The sequence below is a fragment of the Meleagris gallopavo genome, chromosome 4 (genome assembly GCF_905368555.1).
Source record: "Meleagris gallopavo chromosome 4, MGAL_WU_HG_1.1, whole genome shotgun sequence".
NCBI classification, from domain to species: domain Eukaryota; kingdom Metazoa; phylum Chordata; class Aves; order Galliformes; family Phasianidae; genus Meleagris; species Meleagris gallopavo.
The window spans coordinates 15,518,816-15,536,778 of record NC_139407.1 but is presented as its reverse complement, the minus strand read 5'-3'; the positions used below and the strand labels follow the sequence as shown (position 1 = coordinate 15,536,778).

The window sequence follows — 17,963 nt, the reverse complement described above, 5'->3', positions numbered from 1 at the left end:
AAATTACATAACTCTTCAAATCTACTACATGCTACTCAATAAATACAATGGCATTGCAGTACCTGAAAAATGAAAACAATTAGAAAATGTAATCTAATTCCAGACTCTACTAAATATAATCTTAGATATGTGACAGATACATACATTGAAGTTTAGGAAGGTTGTGGGTTTGTTAATATTTTCTCTGGTCATGGCAGACAAGATTTTCTGTTCTTATTTTACATCTCAATTCAATGATCAAAGAACACTTTTTAAGAAGTTGGACTAATTTTTTTTTTTTTTTTTTTTTTTTTTTTAGTATTACTGTTGAGAAAACTGAGGTCTAGGAAAGTGAACTGCCTTCTCCCCAACAATATGAGCAACAACTGCTGGACCTAAGAAATAAAATGAGATTTACATTTTCATTACTCACTTCTCTAGCCATTAAGCTTAACGGTGTCAGATCCCTTTCGTTGAAGTGGAGAAAATAATGATACGTACATAGTAGGTTGTAAACTTCCTGTTATAAATTCATACCAATTTTTATATGCCTGTTCAAAATGCATTTTGAAGTGGCTGCTGTTCCAGTTGGAGCACATCTGAGGAATGCCGCAGATATAATTTCCTACTTTTATTATGATCGAAGCAGGAGAAGTTGGGTATGGTGACATTATCCTCCAGTTCATGTATTAAAACCTAGCCTGGCCATAATATGAGTTTCAGGAAACAGAATTAAAAGCTGAATCCAAAAATTCTCGAAGTCCCATCAGCCTCTTGGCAGTGTGCAAAAGGATCAATGGATTATTACACTGAAGGATAATGTGCTTGAGGTTGGAAATGAGGGGAGAAAGTAACAATTAGAACAGAGACTCATCAAGGAAAATAATAATGACTGAAAATTTCATAGAAACTACTGAAATTGTCTGAAAGTAAGTATAAAATCCTCAGCTACAATTTCAATAGCTTCTGTTTGCTTTCTATGGCACGGTTATTGACAGGAGTCAACTGCTTGCATTTTGCCCAATTCATTACACATCAGTTATCAGTTGCTGACGTGATGATATAATCTATGACAAGGGAGTCAATTACTTGACTGTGATGAAGACCAGCTGATCAATGTCCTTTTATTCTTTCATTTACTGATGCTTCTGTTGCTCTAAATATATTCACCACCACTGCTACCAGACACCAGATTTTTTTTTTTATTATCTATCTTATCTTCTATCTTACCCATTAAATCAAGTGCCTCATTCACAGCTATACATTGCAAAATACCCAAGCCCTTACAGTTAGTTTTATTTGCTTTAAGAGCATCAAGGGTATGTATTTATTGCTGCATGCTTGTTTACTAATGCTTTGAACTGCTCAGATAACCTAATCCCTGTAAAACCCAGGACACAGATAACACTGTTGGAGGAAACCAGTAACGGAGCAAACCTCCACACTTCTAACTGCAGCATAGACCGTAACGAGCGATTCACACACATAAACACAACTGAACAACACGACAGAGAGAATACCGCATGTTGTACAGTTATGAAATGTCATCATTGTCTAGAAAATATGCTGGTCAGACAGCCTTAGCATCAGGAATGTCATTTGCTAAACAAACTCAGAACAGTCACTGGCAATATAGCTCCTTTCACATCATTTTTCTCCAGTGGCTCAGACGTTTTCCAAAGGAACAACTCTGACAAAAGCCTATCGTGTTCATTGTTCCCCCAGCTGAGATCCCCATTCCAGATGCCAAAAAGCAGCAGATGAGACAGAAGCACCAGACTAAAACACCAATACGCATATCCTTAAGTTAAAAATAACCATTAAATAACTTGAAATGGGATATGCTATGCTCAGTTAAAGCTAAAATGACAAAATACAAAACAAAAAATAGACTTCCATATCTGCCCTATAGGTGTAATTTCAAATAAGAAACACTAATAAAAAAGAAAAAAAAAACTTAAAGGCAGCATTTCAGAAGGCTGAGTGATGAGGAGCTCCTCTGGTTCCTCCAGGAGCTTCAGGGTGTTCAGCAGTCACCAGTATAAGCTAAAGCACATCGGAATCTAACACTAGGCTCCTAACATTGAATGTATCAGCCTAAATGTATAATTTATTGTCACATGTATTTTTAAACACAGCATGCAAAATAATTTCAGGGAAAATTAAAATTATGAAAATTGAATCTTTTCCTCTCAATATATCTTTGATTAGTCAGGAGTGACTTAATAGGAACCCCTCTGGAGAGTTACGTAGCTTCCCCATATTCCCTCTCTGGGCACTCCTGTGCCTGAAGATTAATTGCTACCTTTGAGTCTTCAGCTCACCCCATGCTGAGGACAGCACTTGCTCGTGTGCAGAACGTTTTACAGCCATCTGCTGGAGAAATGACATCACTACCAAGCAAGAGAATTTAATTCTAACAATGGCTACAATACTGTCAACCATTTAAAGAACAAGCTCTCTGCTCTAAGCCACAGCTAGGTTAGGTGGAAATAAATTACTGCACATTACCTCACCCCACAGCAAAGCTGATACATTACACAGTGTTCATAAACCTTATGTCCATGAATGAACTCCAATGTACCTCACACCCCAAAACATTGGTATGCATGTGCTGTTTTCTCCAGCTTGAGGATAAAAAGCTGAAATAAAGCTGTGCTTAGTAATAATATTTCACAAACTGTGCAACTCATAGCTGACAACGCCTTTCTTATTAGCATTCTTGCTTGTTGGTTTGTCCATGCTGTGTTGTTCCACAAGACTTAAAATAAAAGGAAGCCTGTTTTTTATTTATTAAAAGAAGTAGTTCTTGTAAAAGTACGTGGTCCATGGTAGAATTGGGTATGTGTCTTGTTCACTTCAGTAATGTGTTCTTGCCAAATGGGAGGAAGAAATAGTGATATAAACACCTTTCCAACAGCTCTTCTTATCACTCACTACTTCATTACCTACAGAGTACCTGTAACCAGTCAGTCGCGAAGCGACTACCAAGAAGAGTTTGCCAGTGTCTAGGAATAGCTGTCACATGGAGACGAGTTCTCCTGCCTCGACTGTCAGACAGATCATTATGTCTCCTCAGCACAGAAATCCTTCATTAGATGGTCATGTTGTTAAATAGATCGAGTGCAGAGGGACCAATGGGAGGTTTCAAGAATTCTGAGCAGTCACTGTCTGATTTTATAATGTCTCTCTCCCTGCCTCTGTAGAAACAGAGCGTGAAGACAAAGCTATCAGGCTCGCAATTGTTCAAGTTCAGTAGCTGATGCCCTTTCATGGGAACTGAGTAATACAGGCAGGGCCTATGCTGGTGGTCTGCTCCTCATGCAAAGAGGCATTCCAGAAACAGGGAAAAGAAGCACTTCAGACACAACACCTTTAATCTGTGTCTCTTTAAGCACTTCTAAAAGCGTTAATTAAATATCCCGAAGCCCTTGTGAGATAAGTGCCATCTCATTTCTCTAGATGAGTAAGCTTGGATATGCAGATTATAAGCGGCTTCCCCAAATTATTCAGCAAGTCAGAAGAGCTTTGAGAATAGAACCCAGGAGATGTAATTTCAAACCTACTCCTTTAACATTTGACAACATATTCCTGTATTCTCATTTACACAGATGCCACTACTGTTTGAGTTAATAGCTTTTTTCCTGGTCAGAGCTCCCATGTTGTTTTGATGTCTTTTCAATTTTATCCACTGTACTCCACCCCTTTAATTACCTATTTTTGCTAATGTTTCCTTTTTTTTTTTAAACAGCAAGCTTTTAAAGAAATCTTATCCATGCTCACTGGACAGCCTTGCTAACTGGCTGTATCCTGTGTCAATATCTGACTCTACGCTCAGCTGCACAGAAGAGAATTTGGTGCCTGTTGAGATTCTGGCTCTTTCAGCACTGAAATTCCCTCCTGGATGTGAACAACAGTGATTTCTCTTCATTTCTCTACATTAATTTTTAATCAGCCCCTTCTTTACCACTGCTGATTGAACTCCCTATCACATGTAATGGCCTTGCTCGTAATATTCATTCATTTAAAATATGTATGCTGATGCCGAATCTTATTTTTCAAGGGCAGCTTTTTAAAAGGCTAGTAGCAAAGAAATAGCTATTACACAGACGTTAAACTATGGTATATTAAAGTCTGTTTGATCACCAGGGCAGAGCTGAAGTGTTCTGTTCTATCAAAAAAAGACAAAGTTGTACGTGTATTGCACAGTATCAAGTAAAATTCAGTCACCAGTGAACTGAACAACAAGTTTCCTATTCAATTTAGAGGAAAACAAAAGTTAGCACATCATTTTATTGAATGTGTGAAATATATTGTTAGAGACCAACTAAAAGCCAGAAGTGTGACAGTGCTGCAGATGAATTTTATAGAAAACATTCAAGGGAGGACCTGGATTTAATATTCCAGCACTGCAGAACTCAATAACTGAAAGGTCAAAAGTAGAGAAGCCCTGAGTTCAACCTCGTATTTGAGCAAAATGGAATTAGGCTGAAGATGCTATGAGTTTTAGAGAGCAAGAAAGGAAAAGACATTTTGCTTAAGCTGCTCTGGAAGCTCACATACAGGGAAGAGTCAACATTCCAAAACATTTTAGCCTACCATGTATTTTTCCTGGCTTTGAATTAAGAAAAAGAACCGCATTGATTTTTAGCATAGCCATTTACTTAAAAGTAAGATTGTATTGCTTTCTTTTGTTGAAGTTAATGGGTTTCAAATCACTGCATCTCTCACCCACCTTTTGGTTGGCAATTTTGCCCACTGTATCCAGGACAACACCTCCACTCCAGCGATGTTACTATTTTATGTTCAATCCTATAGGCTTGGTGTCTTCTTGTCTGGGAACTGCAAAACAAAACTATTTTAAAACTGTTTTGTGTAATGGTAAAGAAGATGTAGGATCCTACATTCTGTTTTGTGTGTGTGCGCACGCATGTCCTCTCATTAACTACTTGAAACTGAAAGTGAAGCCTAGCTAGGAGCTGATGTTTCAACAGCAATCAGAGTGTCAGTACTGCAACCTCCAGTTAATCTGAATAGACAACACTTTCCTTTAAGACCTGTTTAGTGCTGTCAGGTTTCTTCCTTGAATATACCATCCAGGAATTCAATATTATTAACTGTTATTATGATTAATAACTACAAAGCTAGACAGAGTGATTCAACTATACGACTATGGAATCACATTTCCTTTGAAATCAATAACAAAAGCATTTCTGATGTATTTATGCTATACCAGACCATATTAAGTACATATTGGAAGCCTCTTGTTTCTGATTCAACTCATATTCTGGGTCGTATTAAGAGAATTGTGATCAGCAGGTCAAGGTAGTGATTCTGCCCCTCTGCTCTCATGAGACATCACCTGGAGTACTGTGTCCAGCAAGACAGCCATAAAGCTGTTGGAGTGGGTCCAGAGGAGGGCCACAAGAATGACCAGAGGGCTGGAGCACCTCCCCTACAGGAATAGGCTGAGGGACCTGGGGCTTTTCAACCTCAAGAAAGTTCTGGGGCTCCTTATAGCAGCCTTCTGTACCTGAATGGGGTCTACAGGATAGCTGGGGATGGACTGAGGGAAAAGGTCTTCAAACTGGAAGAGGGTAGATTTGGACTAGATATCATGAAGAAATTCTTTACTGTGAGGACGGTGAGACACTTGTACAGATTGCCCAGTGAGGTTGTGGATGCCTCCTCCCTGGAAGCTTTCAAGGCCAGGTTGGATGGGGTTGTGAGCAACCTCATCTAGGCAAGGTTCACTGCCTATAGCAAGGTGTGGGAACTACATGCTCTTTACAGGTCCCTCACCTAACCCAAACCGTTCTATGATTCTATGGACTAATTTGAACAAGATTATAGATGTAGACAAATCTGATAAAACACTAAAATTTCCAGCCTGTAGTTTGAAGCAAGTAGGGTATAGCTATGCAATTGTGATACCTCAGTTCTTAGAGTTAAAGTAGGTAACTGCAGAATCAGCAGCCATTTTGTTTCTGTTCCAAAACATTCTGTATGTCCCAACTACCCCATCACTTCTTACAGCTTTTTGAAGTTAGTCAGTTTAGAATGAATATGCAGCAAAAGAGCATACTGAAGAAACGAGCTTATGTATGTCTATTTGCTTCTCTTAAATATAATGTTTGAGAAAAGAAGAATTTCAAATAGTTCTGCTAGTTGCTAAATGCTATCACGAAAACAATTTCTCTCAGAAAATGCAAAGAAGCCTTCTGAACACATAATCCCTGTCAAAATCACTCCAGAAAGGGGTGAAGTTGAAAACTGTCAGACCAAAAAATACACTCCTAAAGAATTTAAAAATATATAAATAACCTTGTTTTACACAGTAGTTAATCTTGTCAACCTTTCATAAGGAATGCAATACTGCGTAATAAAATGTATAGCAGATTTGCACATGTCCCTGAAGCACTTGGCCTCTGAGAAAATAACTTGTCCATATTGAGAACTTACTAAATATCAAGGTGAACTGAAATCCAGCTTGGTCTTCTCAATTATTTCACTGTATATGCGCTCTTACTTTGCGATTAAACTGCCTTCTTCTGTATTGACATAACCAATTCCTGAAAGTACTCATAAAAATAAAGTGTCCATGAAAGGAGTTAATCAGGAAGAGAAATTGCAGAAATAGCTTTCCATGTAGACAAGCCCCAGAGGTATATATAGCAAACTAAATAACAAGAGCAGCCCAAGAAGATAATTAAAATTTTAAAAATATGTAAAAAAAAAAAAAGCATTATTGCAAATCTACCAGATTGAAGAAGAAAAAAAGCAGCCAACACTGCAACCCCAGGGCTTATCCCACTATTTTGAGATACAATTTATTATATTTTACTCTCTCTCCTCATCCTAAGGATATTTCTGTTTCAGGTTTCACCTCAAAGTTTAAGTGTGCTCTGCCCTACCATCTAGAGAACAATTCTCAGAAGAAGCTGACTTGTGTGAGGCTTCTGAAATTTTACAAGGGAGAAACATTTTATAATCTTTGTTTTGCTAGTTCTGTTTCAAGCTGCCATTCTCCAGTCCCATGTATTAAAATCCGATTTCAGTTACTATTAAAATCTTACGTTTGGAGAACACAGTCACCAAAATCACAAAGGACAATCTAAGTATGTTCAGAGTTGCTATTAACAAATTGTATCCAGGCCAATAACTTCTCTAGTTTTGCTGCCTTGCCAACATAGCTGTGACACAAATAAGAATCCAGAAGAGATAAAAATATTTACACCATTCAGAGAAAGCCTTCTGCCCCAGCAACACAACACACAAGCTTGGAAAACTGCACAAGAAGGATTTTCTTTCTCACACGAGCTTTAAATACTTGCAGTTTCTCTTGAAGTAATTTGGAAGAAACATTCATTAGAGATCAGAGGATGCCAGAGTCAGGGTATGCCAAATGTGCATGGTGAAACTGAAGGACAGTTCCAATCGCAGTTTTTTTTTTATACTTGCTAGGAGATCAGCAATGACATATGTAAACATGCTAATTTGCTCCCTCAATTTTTATTCAAATTTATTCAAATTGTTATTTTGCTTGTTTGTTTTCTGAAGTTACGATTGCATTTCATTATACAGCTGGTGACCATTCGAGTATTGTTTCCTCCTAGTTGTACACACCTCTGAGCACAGGATCCAATAAGCCAAGTGCAAGGCTTTGCTCTGCCTGATGACAAGGTTTCCAGGTTGTCCACTACAACTGTTGGTAAAAGCCTTGTATGGGTATAAGCACACCAGTTTCTGTAAGAGAAGAAAAGAGACAGAATTAAAATACAAACAACATTTCGCACAACATAATGAGATATGCTACTTCACAGGAATATCAGTTAAGGATAGGATTAAGTTGAAAACAAAACTTCCCTCAGATTGCCAGTTTAGTTTTGGGCAAGTTACTTACTCTTTCTGCTTCAGCTATCCATTAACAATAAAGAGAACAAGCAGTTATTTCTAAACCTCTACATTTATTTAGGTATACCTGATTTTTTTTCTTGGTAAATGTTTAAGTAGTACCAAATACAATGAAGTCTTTCTAGCCTACAGTAATCATACATACTAAAATACCCTGCATTTCCAATCATAGAAACTCTCTCCAGAAGAGAAAGGATTGTTGAACACAGCTTTTAATCACCAACAAGTTTCATCTTATGAATTGATATTTTTACACTTCCTTTCTTCCCCTGGAAATAAGTTGAGCACACATAAATTGTGTTATACAGTGCACATTGAGGCCCAAGCCACACACAATCATAATATGTGCTAGTCCTACTCCTAGCTATGCCACTAGCTTTTTCCTCCCCTCCTCTTCCTGGAAAGAAGTCATATACGAAATAATCTAAGTGTCAACTGCAGAGCAGGAAGTGGGAGAAGATGAATCCAAGGCTACATTCCTTTAAAAGTAGTACCAGGAGGCTGGAACAAACTGTTTACATTCAATTTCAAAAACAGGTACAGTGGTAGAAGACAAAAGGAAATGGAATTTAATTGAAATTATCATTTGAATAATGGCTCAGGATGCATTTGTACAGTGAAATCATGTCTCAAATCTATTGGCACTCTTTGAATCAGAAGTAGAGAAATTTCAAAGGCTTTTGGCAAGGTCACTCGGCCAGTGCTAAGCTGAAAAAACAGCAACATGTCACATATTGAGAAGACATGTCCTGTTACAGATTTTTATAAGGCATTCCAACAGAAAAGTGAAAGACTAATTAGATTTCTAAAGAAACAGTTTATCAGCACAAACTCATATGAATATATAGTAGACATTACATGCATCGAGATGATAGCTGACTAGAGAAATGAAAGTTAAACAGAAGTACACAAAATCACGTAGTTCTAGTAATAAACCTAAAGTTTTCTATAATAATATAATTCAGTAATCAAGTTGATTATGAAGAACTGCATGAATCTCATCATATTTAATTTCCAACTAGTTAAGTGCCAAAAAAGATGTCTTGTAAAAGATGTCACCCATTAATAAAAACAACCTCAAGTTGCCCTGGCTGCAAGCTGTGCCTGGGGAGGTTTAGGTGAGATATCAGGAAAACCTTCTTCACAGAAAGAGCAGTTAAGCACTGGGATAGGCTCCCCATGGAAGTGGTTGAGTCACCATTCCTGAATGTGCTTGAAAACCATTTGGATGCGGTCCTCAAGGACATGATTTAGCAGAGGGTTGTTAGACTTACAGTAGTGTGGTTAGGTTGTTGACTCAATAGTCTTCTCCTTTTTAAAGGTCTTTACTAACCCAGAGCAATTGTATGATTCTACGAACCTGATATTTATGACCTAAGTTTACCATCAGAGTATCACAGAATGGCTTAGGTTTGAAGAGAACATAAAGACTGTGGGAATACAAAAGAGACAACTCAGAGCAGAAGCTGTGGGGCAAGATAAACAACATGAGAAGGCAACACTGAGAACCAAGGACGCCTCCAGAAGAAAAGAAAAACAAAGTCAAGTAAGCTGCACAATGGCTGCGTGGTAACAACCTGGACTGGAGAAAGAGTGCATGGCTTGGAACGACTCACAGCTATGATTGGATAAGCGCTGCATGCACCGTTAAGGAGTGCTTGCAGAATGTTTTGTTGACATGTAAAGATGGGTGGTAAAGTTACAAGAGAAAACTTGTGAATGTATATGAAGGATGGAGGTTAGAACCTGTAATAAACCATTCAGATTGTCCTCCGAATTCACGCATCGGATGCTGCAAGTGGCACCCACTGCATGGAGCAAACCTAGCCAAGGCTGAGTGAACCTGCTCTGGCAGTGCTGCCCGACTGAACTACAGGGACATCGTTTCCTGCGTGCCCGCACCACTCGGCAGGACAGAAGGTGAGCAGTCGGCAGCTATGGGGAGCTCACTAATGAAGGAGCAACAAAGCCATCTCGAAGCATTACAGATAACTTGAATATGATAAAATCGACCTGTATCTAGCTCAGCATTAGTTACTTCTCTTAACTGGATAAGCAAAAATGTCCATGACTTTCCATTAACTGGGTTTTCTTTTGATGGGGAGCTTTGGTACAAAATCGGCACAAAACTCAGAGGCTTCTACTACTACAGACAAAGTGGCTACTAAACTTTTACCTGTTTGGCACCAAATATCGGAAGCACACAAACAAACCCGACAATAAAGGGCAAATTCTTCTGTCTGTTCCCCATCGCGCTCCCCCCCATCCCCACCGTTGTCCCTCGGCGCGGGTAGCAGCTCCTTCCCGGACCCGATCCGCGGCTCCAACTCCATCCCCGGCCAGGGAGATGGAAAACCGCAAACCCCCACCGCTCTGCCACCAACCGCACCTCCCCCCACCCGGTCCCTCGCCGTGACTCTGCCAATCTCCGCACCTTCCCTGTCGCTCTCCAGACCGCTGCCGCCTTCCGCCCCTCCAATTTCTTGCCGTACATGGCAGCGGCATGTAACTTGGCTAAAGTCAAGGATGGACCGAAAACAAAGGATCTTTTGATCCCAGTCCACTAGATCCGAAGGACGAAGCGAACTTGTTCCCTCCTGATAACTGTTTGAAGGGGACTGGGAGAAAAAACGTGGTTTCTTCTACAGCATACTACAGTGCTTTAGAGCAGTGCAGAAAAGAAGCAATATTACGGGGCGATGCTGATATTGCAAGCCTTTCCTATGGTCTATCATGCAAATCAGTCCCCCCTGTGGGAACCCCTCAATTATGAGGCAGTGAAGGAGCTAAGGAACTCGGTGAGGGATTATGGAATTCAGTCCACCTTTACATATAATCTTTTGGTTGCTATTGCTGACAGTTCTGATCCCTTACAATTGGAAAATCTTGTTAAGAACAATTCTGTCTCCCATACAATACACTGTTTATGACTGAATACCAAGAACAGGATACCATCCAGACTATAGCTAATTCAGCTAACTTAATCTATTGGCATGGAGGAGCTCCTGGGGAAGGGGCGCAGGCAGCACCTCAGGTCTATATCTATCAGATAGATAGGCAGTGCCTTGAATAAGTTAAGACTTTGGTGTTGCATGTTATCCGTCAGATACCTGACACTAATTCATCTAATGCCTAATTTATATCAATTAAACAGGGGGCTGCCAAGCCCTACATTAAATTTCTTAACAGTTTACAAAATATGCTAGAGAGACAAATGGAAAAATCAAGCTGCCCGGGATATTTTGTTTAAGCAGTTAGCAGTAAAAAAAGGAAATGTGGATTGTCAGAAGTTTTTACAGTCCTCAAAGAATGCAGATCCATCCGTTATTGACGTGATTAAAGCCTGTCAAGATATAGGCATGGAAAGTCACAGAAAGGCCTTGTTAGCAGACATTCTGGCATCCAAACTCTATGTAGGAACAGCTCAAAAAAAGGAAGTGTTACAATCGTGGAAATCCTGGCCACGTACAAAAGGACTGTAAAAAGCCTATGCGAGCAAATAAAAATGCGTAAGCTAATCCAGCTCGACCCTGTCCCCAGTGTGGGAGGGGGCTACACTGGGCAAGAGAACATCGATCTAAGCTCCCTGTTGCTGCACAGCCCTTTGATCTGCTGGGAAATGGCAAGAAGAGTACGAGACCAAATGCTATGACAACAAATACAGTCCCAAATCAGCCAGCCACTGCCTGGTCAGCTCACTCAGACTAGCCACTGCAAGTAGTGCGGGAGTGGACTTGGCCACCACCCAGTCAGCAACACTGATAACACCATGACCCTTATTCTAGTGGGTATAATAGGCCGCTTCCTCTTGTAGCATCCTCTTATTATGACATAGTTACACAGATGTGACTTATTGTTTTACAGGGAGTCATAGATGCTGATTACACTGAGGAAATGAAGATAATGGCATGGACACCCTCCCCTCCACCCACCACTTTATTCCTAAAAGCCGTAAAATAGGACAGCTAGCCCCTTCTCATTCTATGCCCAAACCTGGCATCAGGGACTGGACTGGTAGATTTGAGAGCATGGACAAACCTGTTGTGCTATGGACTACGCAAGTGTCAAAAGACAAACCGTTATTACCACACACAGGCGACAGTTATTAGGCCTCCTGGATGCCAGAGCCAATGTTACCATCCTTAAGTCAAGTGAATGGCCCTCTGAATGGCCACTAAGAAACTCTCATTCTGCTATTATAGAAGTCGGGGGGCATGCAGCAGCCTAAAGTGCCTGAATTTTATTTTTTGAAGAGCCTGATGATCACATCGCTCACACTGCTCCTTACACATGCTGCTTCCCTGTACTCTGTGGGCTCATGATCTTTTGTGGTCAGTGGGGCATGATTTTGCAGATGCATTTTCAATACAGGCCATTGATGGGCAACAACCTATACCCCTAACTTGGAAAACAAAGCAACCCGTTTGGGTACAACAGTGACCCTCAACAAAGGAAACGTTGTTGCATTTCCATAATCTAGCTCAAGAACAACTGGCTGCTGGTCATGTGGTGTCTGCCACCAGCCTTAGTTATCACTACTTAACAGGTACACCCTCTATTCCAACAAAAGAGGCTGAGATCTAACCTCTAAAAGACAATTAACACCAAAAGCACTATGATGCTTAGACTCTGTAATAACATCAGTGCAACATGGACACAGCCATCACGTTTGCTCATCACTTCCAGCATCTCTTATAATACCAAACTCCTACTGCCCATATAGTTTGTTATGTCAATGGGATATCTCAAGAAAAGATCCTCTCATCATCCTTGAACAGATACTGTTACCACACACATTAAAAACGATTACATCACGAGTGGAGATGTTTGCAATGCTAATACAGTGAGGTCGGCATCATGTACAAATTTTATGAGCTTTTGACTCTGATTGCATCCACATACCCACTACTAAAAAAGATTTAGATTGAGTGCTTGAGTATTTGCTCACTGCACAAACTTCTGTGGCTGACTATACTGGAAAATTTCCACTCATCCCCCCAGACATCAGCTACTGCATCATTTATGTTACCTATCGTTTACTAGAAATATTTTACTTTCTCATGTTCCAATACCTAATGCTGTTACTGTATTTATGGATGGCTCCATCAGGACATACCAAGCAGCGCTTCTCTGGTGTGCGACTGCTACAAGAAGGCAGTCAGATGTGCATATTGTTGATGGATCACCTGAAGTTGTATGATTTGCTGTGGTAGCTCAAGCATCTCAAATTTTGCAGAACAAAAGCTCTGTATAGTAACTGACTCTTTGTACATTACAGGTATCATTCAGCCGATGGAGGGGTCTCTCTTAACAAATTTAAGAACCCTGCCTTTTTTGCACAGCTCAAGCGAGTTTTACATTATGCCTCTAACCACATTCTTCCTTACTTTATTAACCCTATTCCATCACACACTGCATTGCCTGGTCTATTAACTGAGGCAACCATAATGCTGATCAAGTCACAGTCACCTTTTCTAGACCTCAATTATTTCAACAAGTGCAACTCTCCCATCAATTCATGCATCAAAATAGGAGAGCCTTGCAAAAACAATTCCAACTGACAGTGAATCAAGCTGGTAACATCATTCTAACATGACCAGACTGCCAGACAAATGCCCTTTTGCCTCAAACAGGGACAAATCCCCATGGCACAGACCTCTTCAACTCTGGCAAACAATGTCACTCATGTTCACGAATATGGCCATCTAAAATACTTGCACGTAGCAATAGATTCTTCTTAAATGTTTCCACAGAGCATACAGGTGAATTCAGTCACGAGGCCCATAAACACTGCTTATTTTCTTATGATGCTATGGGGATCCCACATACTACCAAAACAGATAATGGACCTGCTTATAGTTCCAAGGCCAATCTAATTTTCCTCCAAGAATGGGTGGCCAGACATACTACAGGCAGTCCTCATTCTCCCAGTGAGGGAGCACATCACTGAATATGTTCAAACATTGAAGTGTATTCTTAATAAAAAAAAAAAAAGGGGAAATACAGGGGACACACCTCAAGAAAGATTATGTAAAGCTTTGCTTGTGCCAAGTATTCTGAATCATGAACATACAGATACAACTCAAGTAACGATAATTTTGGGGGCACCCCACTGCTCAAGGAATGGCCAAAGGCTAACATTTGGAACATGGCCACAGAGCATTGGGAAGGTCCCTTGCCACTGATAAATCAGTGTCATGCATACACTTGTTTCCACTGGGACTAAGCCTACATGGATTTCAACATAATACATTCAGCTTCATCTCACAGCAGAAAATAGCATCCAGCCTTCATAATGACTGGGATTGTGTGTTTATTACTTCTTGGTATTGTTTTGCAATTTGTTGTATTGTAGATAACTTACGGGTGCCATAGTCAATGACAAAGAAGGGCTGGATTACAATTGCCCACTGGAAAGTATCACAATAACAACATTGGTAATGGTATGATAAAAGTGGGTGATTTTCCTGTGTTACCAATGCAACCTCAAGAATTAGAATTATTAGGCATTATCTATGTTGCTGTGCGCTTCTTCCTTTTAGTTGTAGATCAAATGCAAATTGAACAGGATTTGAACAGGTTACCGGTGATGTCATCTATGACAATAGTTCTTCTACTATAATTTTACCCTCTCATTATCAATAATGCTTGGTTATGATGCTATTAGTCTATCAAGTAGCCTTTTCTTCATTTGCACAGACCAAACCTGGAAGGGAATCGCAGATAAAGGGATGACCCTGCATTATAGAATGATCAACTCTTTCTCATCCCACTGATCAGAATTTTAAATATATGGCCATATATCACTTGAGACAAAGGCACATACTATCTTAATTTGATTCAACGTATGAATTTAATAAAGAACTCCAGAATACTGCTCAATAGATCTTTCAGTTCACTAGTTCACAAGAATATGATAACTAAAACTCATGAACCTCTGAGCTGCTGAGTGCTTAGTTTGCTCATTTCTGCTCTTGAGACATCCTGTCTCTCAAGCCCAAACATATTGCGAAACAGCACTGCTCAAGCTTTGGTCACGCTCACCAAGTTAGGATGCTAGCTGGCTGGAAAATAACACCACTAGTGATACTCTAGCAGGCTTGCCCACTGATGTCAATTCTATCCAACACACAACATAAAAGTTTTTTGGCCATTGATTTTCTATTATTAGCCCAAAGGCATGGTTATGAAGACTTTGAAGGCATGTGCTATGTGAACCTTATAGATCATTCAAAAAAAATATATATCAGAGCATACAAAAGTACCTGATTAGAGACAATTGTCAAGAGGTACACACAGAACAGGACCTTCAGGGATTCTTTTCCAGGTTGCAGAAACTTGGGCCATGAGCCTAATGCGTGCTTGTTCTTTTCTTAATGGTTTTAATAGTATTTCTTGTTATTATACTATGTTTAGCTTGCCTTTTTTCTTACCTTCAGCGTGTTAACAATTGAAGCCTTGATCAAGTCATGATAACCTAAATGGATCCAGCAGTACCGTTACAAAGTGTTACACAAAATGAAGGAGAACGCTCTAAATGGTCATGATTATGTTATTAATGATTAGTGCTATTATTTTACATTATGTTAATAGCTTGCTAATAAACAAAAAAGAGGGAATTGTGGGAATACAAGAAAGACAATTCAGAGCAGAAGCTGTGGAGCAAGACAAAAAGCATGAGAAGGCAACACTGAGAACCAAGGACACCTCCAGAAGAAAAAAAACAAAGTCAAGCAAGCTGCACATTGGCTGTGTGGTAACAACCCGGATTGGAGGAAGAGTACATGGCTTGGAATGACTCATGGCTCTGACTGGATAGGCACTGCATGCACCATTAAGGAGTACTTGCAGAATGTTTTGTTGACATGTAAAGGCGGGTGGGAAAGTTACAAAAGAAAACTTGTGAACATACATAAGGGATGTGAGAACATGCAGTAAACAATTAGGGTTATTCTCATCTGCATCTGTGCCTCTGAAACTGCAAAAGATCATCCAGTTCCAGCCCCTCTGTTTCAGGGCTGCCACCCAGCAGCTCAGGCTGCCCAGGGTTCCATCCAACCTCACCTTGAACACCTCCAGGGATGGGTTATTCACAACTTCTCTGGGTAGCCTGTGCCAGTGCCTCATCACCCTCTGAGTAAAGAATTTCCTTTTAACACCTAGCCTAGATATCCTCTTCTAGTTTAAAACCATTCCCCCTTGTTCTTTCAGTATCCGCTTGCGCAAAAAGTCTGTACCTCCTGTTTACAAGCTCCCTTCAAATACTACATGGCCTCAGCCTGAGACTTCTTACCTCCAGGCTGAACAATCCCAGCTCTCTCAGCCTTTTATAGATCAGAGGGCTGAAGCGCCTTTTCATCTTTGTTGCTCCTCTGGACCTCTTAGGATCACACCATTATTCCCATGCTGGAACATATTATTGGCTTGACAAAGGAGTGACAAGACATGGTTGCTGAACTTACAACTACTTCCAGACTAATATTTGCATGTCATACCTGAAAGCTCAACTTCCAATATCATGGTTTGCTGCTAACTCTTGCTTCCAATTCATATTGATCAATTCTGTTAAACTCTAAAACATTAAAATGTTACCAGGAAAATATGTATTTAAATTACACAGCTTGCCCTGACATCACTGTCTTTCTAGGCTGCTTACATTGGGAATCAAAACACACAGATTCACAGCTTCACACAAGAATCATACAAATGCAAAATAGCATAAGAACCTATCCTTAAGATCTATCTTTTGACTTCTGAGATCTTACCAAGATATTTGTGACAGAACCAGTTCAGCTGGAAAATGATTCCTGAGATCTAAGACGCTAAGTAAGGCCAACAGATGGACCACCTCAGTATTTCTGCCGCCAACGTCATATTGCAGTACTCCCTCATATAACTTGTGAGATTTAATTGTTAAACAACATGCTTCATGTAAAAGGGATTTTTACTTTCTCTCTTTTATCTTATTTTACCTCCTTACCATTTTTTTGGAAAATTTTCATTAGGATAATATTTCTTTTTTGTTTAACATAAAGCTTTAGTTTGATGCTTCCTTTTTGTTCTGTTCCCTCTGTCTCTAGCTTCTTGCATGTATGTGATGAACATTTATTGAATAAATACTTACCAAGACCTGAAGACATCTCTGAACTTTCAAGGTTAAATGTCAGTTAATCTTCTCATCGCCTTTGTGGAAGTCAAGAGCAAATTCACGAAATAAATTTGATAGACTCAACAGGGGAAAAGCTTCTTTAAATTTTAGAAATCAACCTGCAGCACTACTCCAGTTGTGGCATAGAGGCCCTATACAGTCTCCTATATATTGAGAACATCAAGACTAGCAGCAATAAACATACTGTTGCAGTATTTTTGGTAATTGCATTCCATTTCACATCTAAGCAAATACGATCAACAAAAAGATAAATCAAGTAAAACAGACGTTAAAAGCACAACTGTAAAAAATACATCAAAGCCCTGAAATACAGAAGACCAGGTTAAGAAAACTACTTAAAGTTGATAATGTAAATCCACTCATTATCATTACTATAGAGAGCAGCTAATTTCAAAGTAATAGTACTGGAATTAGCTCATTTGGAAATGCCTTCAAGGAAAAAGCAACACTATAAATCCCAAACTTAACAGGTAAGGACAACTGTTTCTTTTCAAGATAATCTGAACTCAACCTCTGATCTTGTTGGTCCTTTTATCCGCCAAAAAAAAAAAAAAAACACAAAAGAAAAAAACAAACATAACCCAACTTGAACAGATTGTTTCTACTTATAATATGTAACTCGTTCTCACACTCAATGAGTACGATATCTGTGTACCTGTGGTTCTCACAAGGGCCCAGCAACCTTTGAGCTAAATTAGAGGACATATTCTCTGCAAAAGAGTCCCTGGTGTGATTCATAATTAGTTTTACACTACCAGTGAACTAAGCTCATTAAGATATGTTTACAATGTAAATAGAATTTTGAAGCCTGAAAAAAAAAAAAAAAGTAGATTTGAAAACAGAAGATGAAGCATGGTGGAAGAACTATTATGGGATACTTTAATGCAAAGGCAGAACAGAA

General features: G+C 39.5%; 1 protein-coding gene across 1 annotated transcript in view; it reads right to left on the bottom strand.

Annotated features, from left to right (window-relative positions):
• MMRN1 (multimerin 1) overlaps positions 1 to 17,963 on the bottom strand; it is a 48,887-nt gene that overhangs the window by 19,864 nt on the left and 11,060 nt on the right. Inside the window, exons 2-3 of the mRNA XM_085222269.1 lie at positions 7,606 to 7,725; positions 4,715 to 4,821 (exon numbers count right to left, since the gene is read on the bottom strand). Coding sequence (XP_085078395.1) covers positions 4,715 to 4,821; positions 7,606 to 7,725 — 227 coding nt within the window. The remainder of the gene's footprint in view (positions 1 to 4,714; positions 4,822 to 7,605; positions 7,726 to 17,963) is intronic.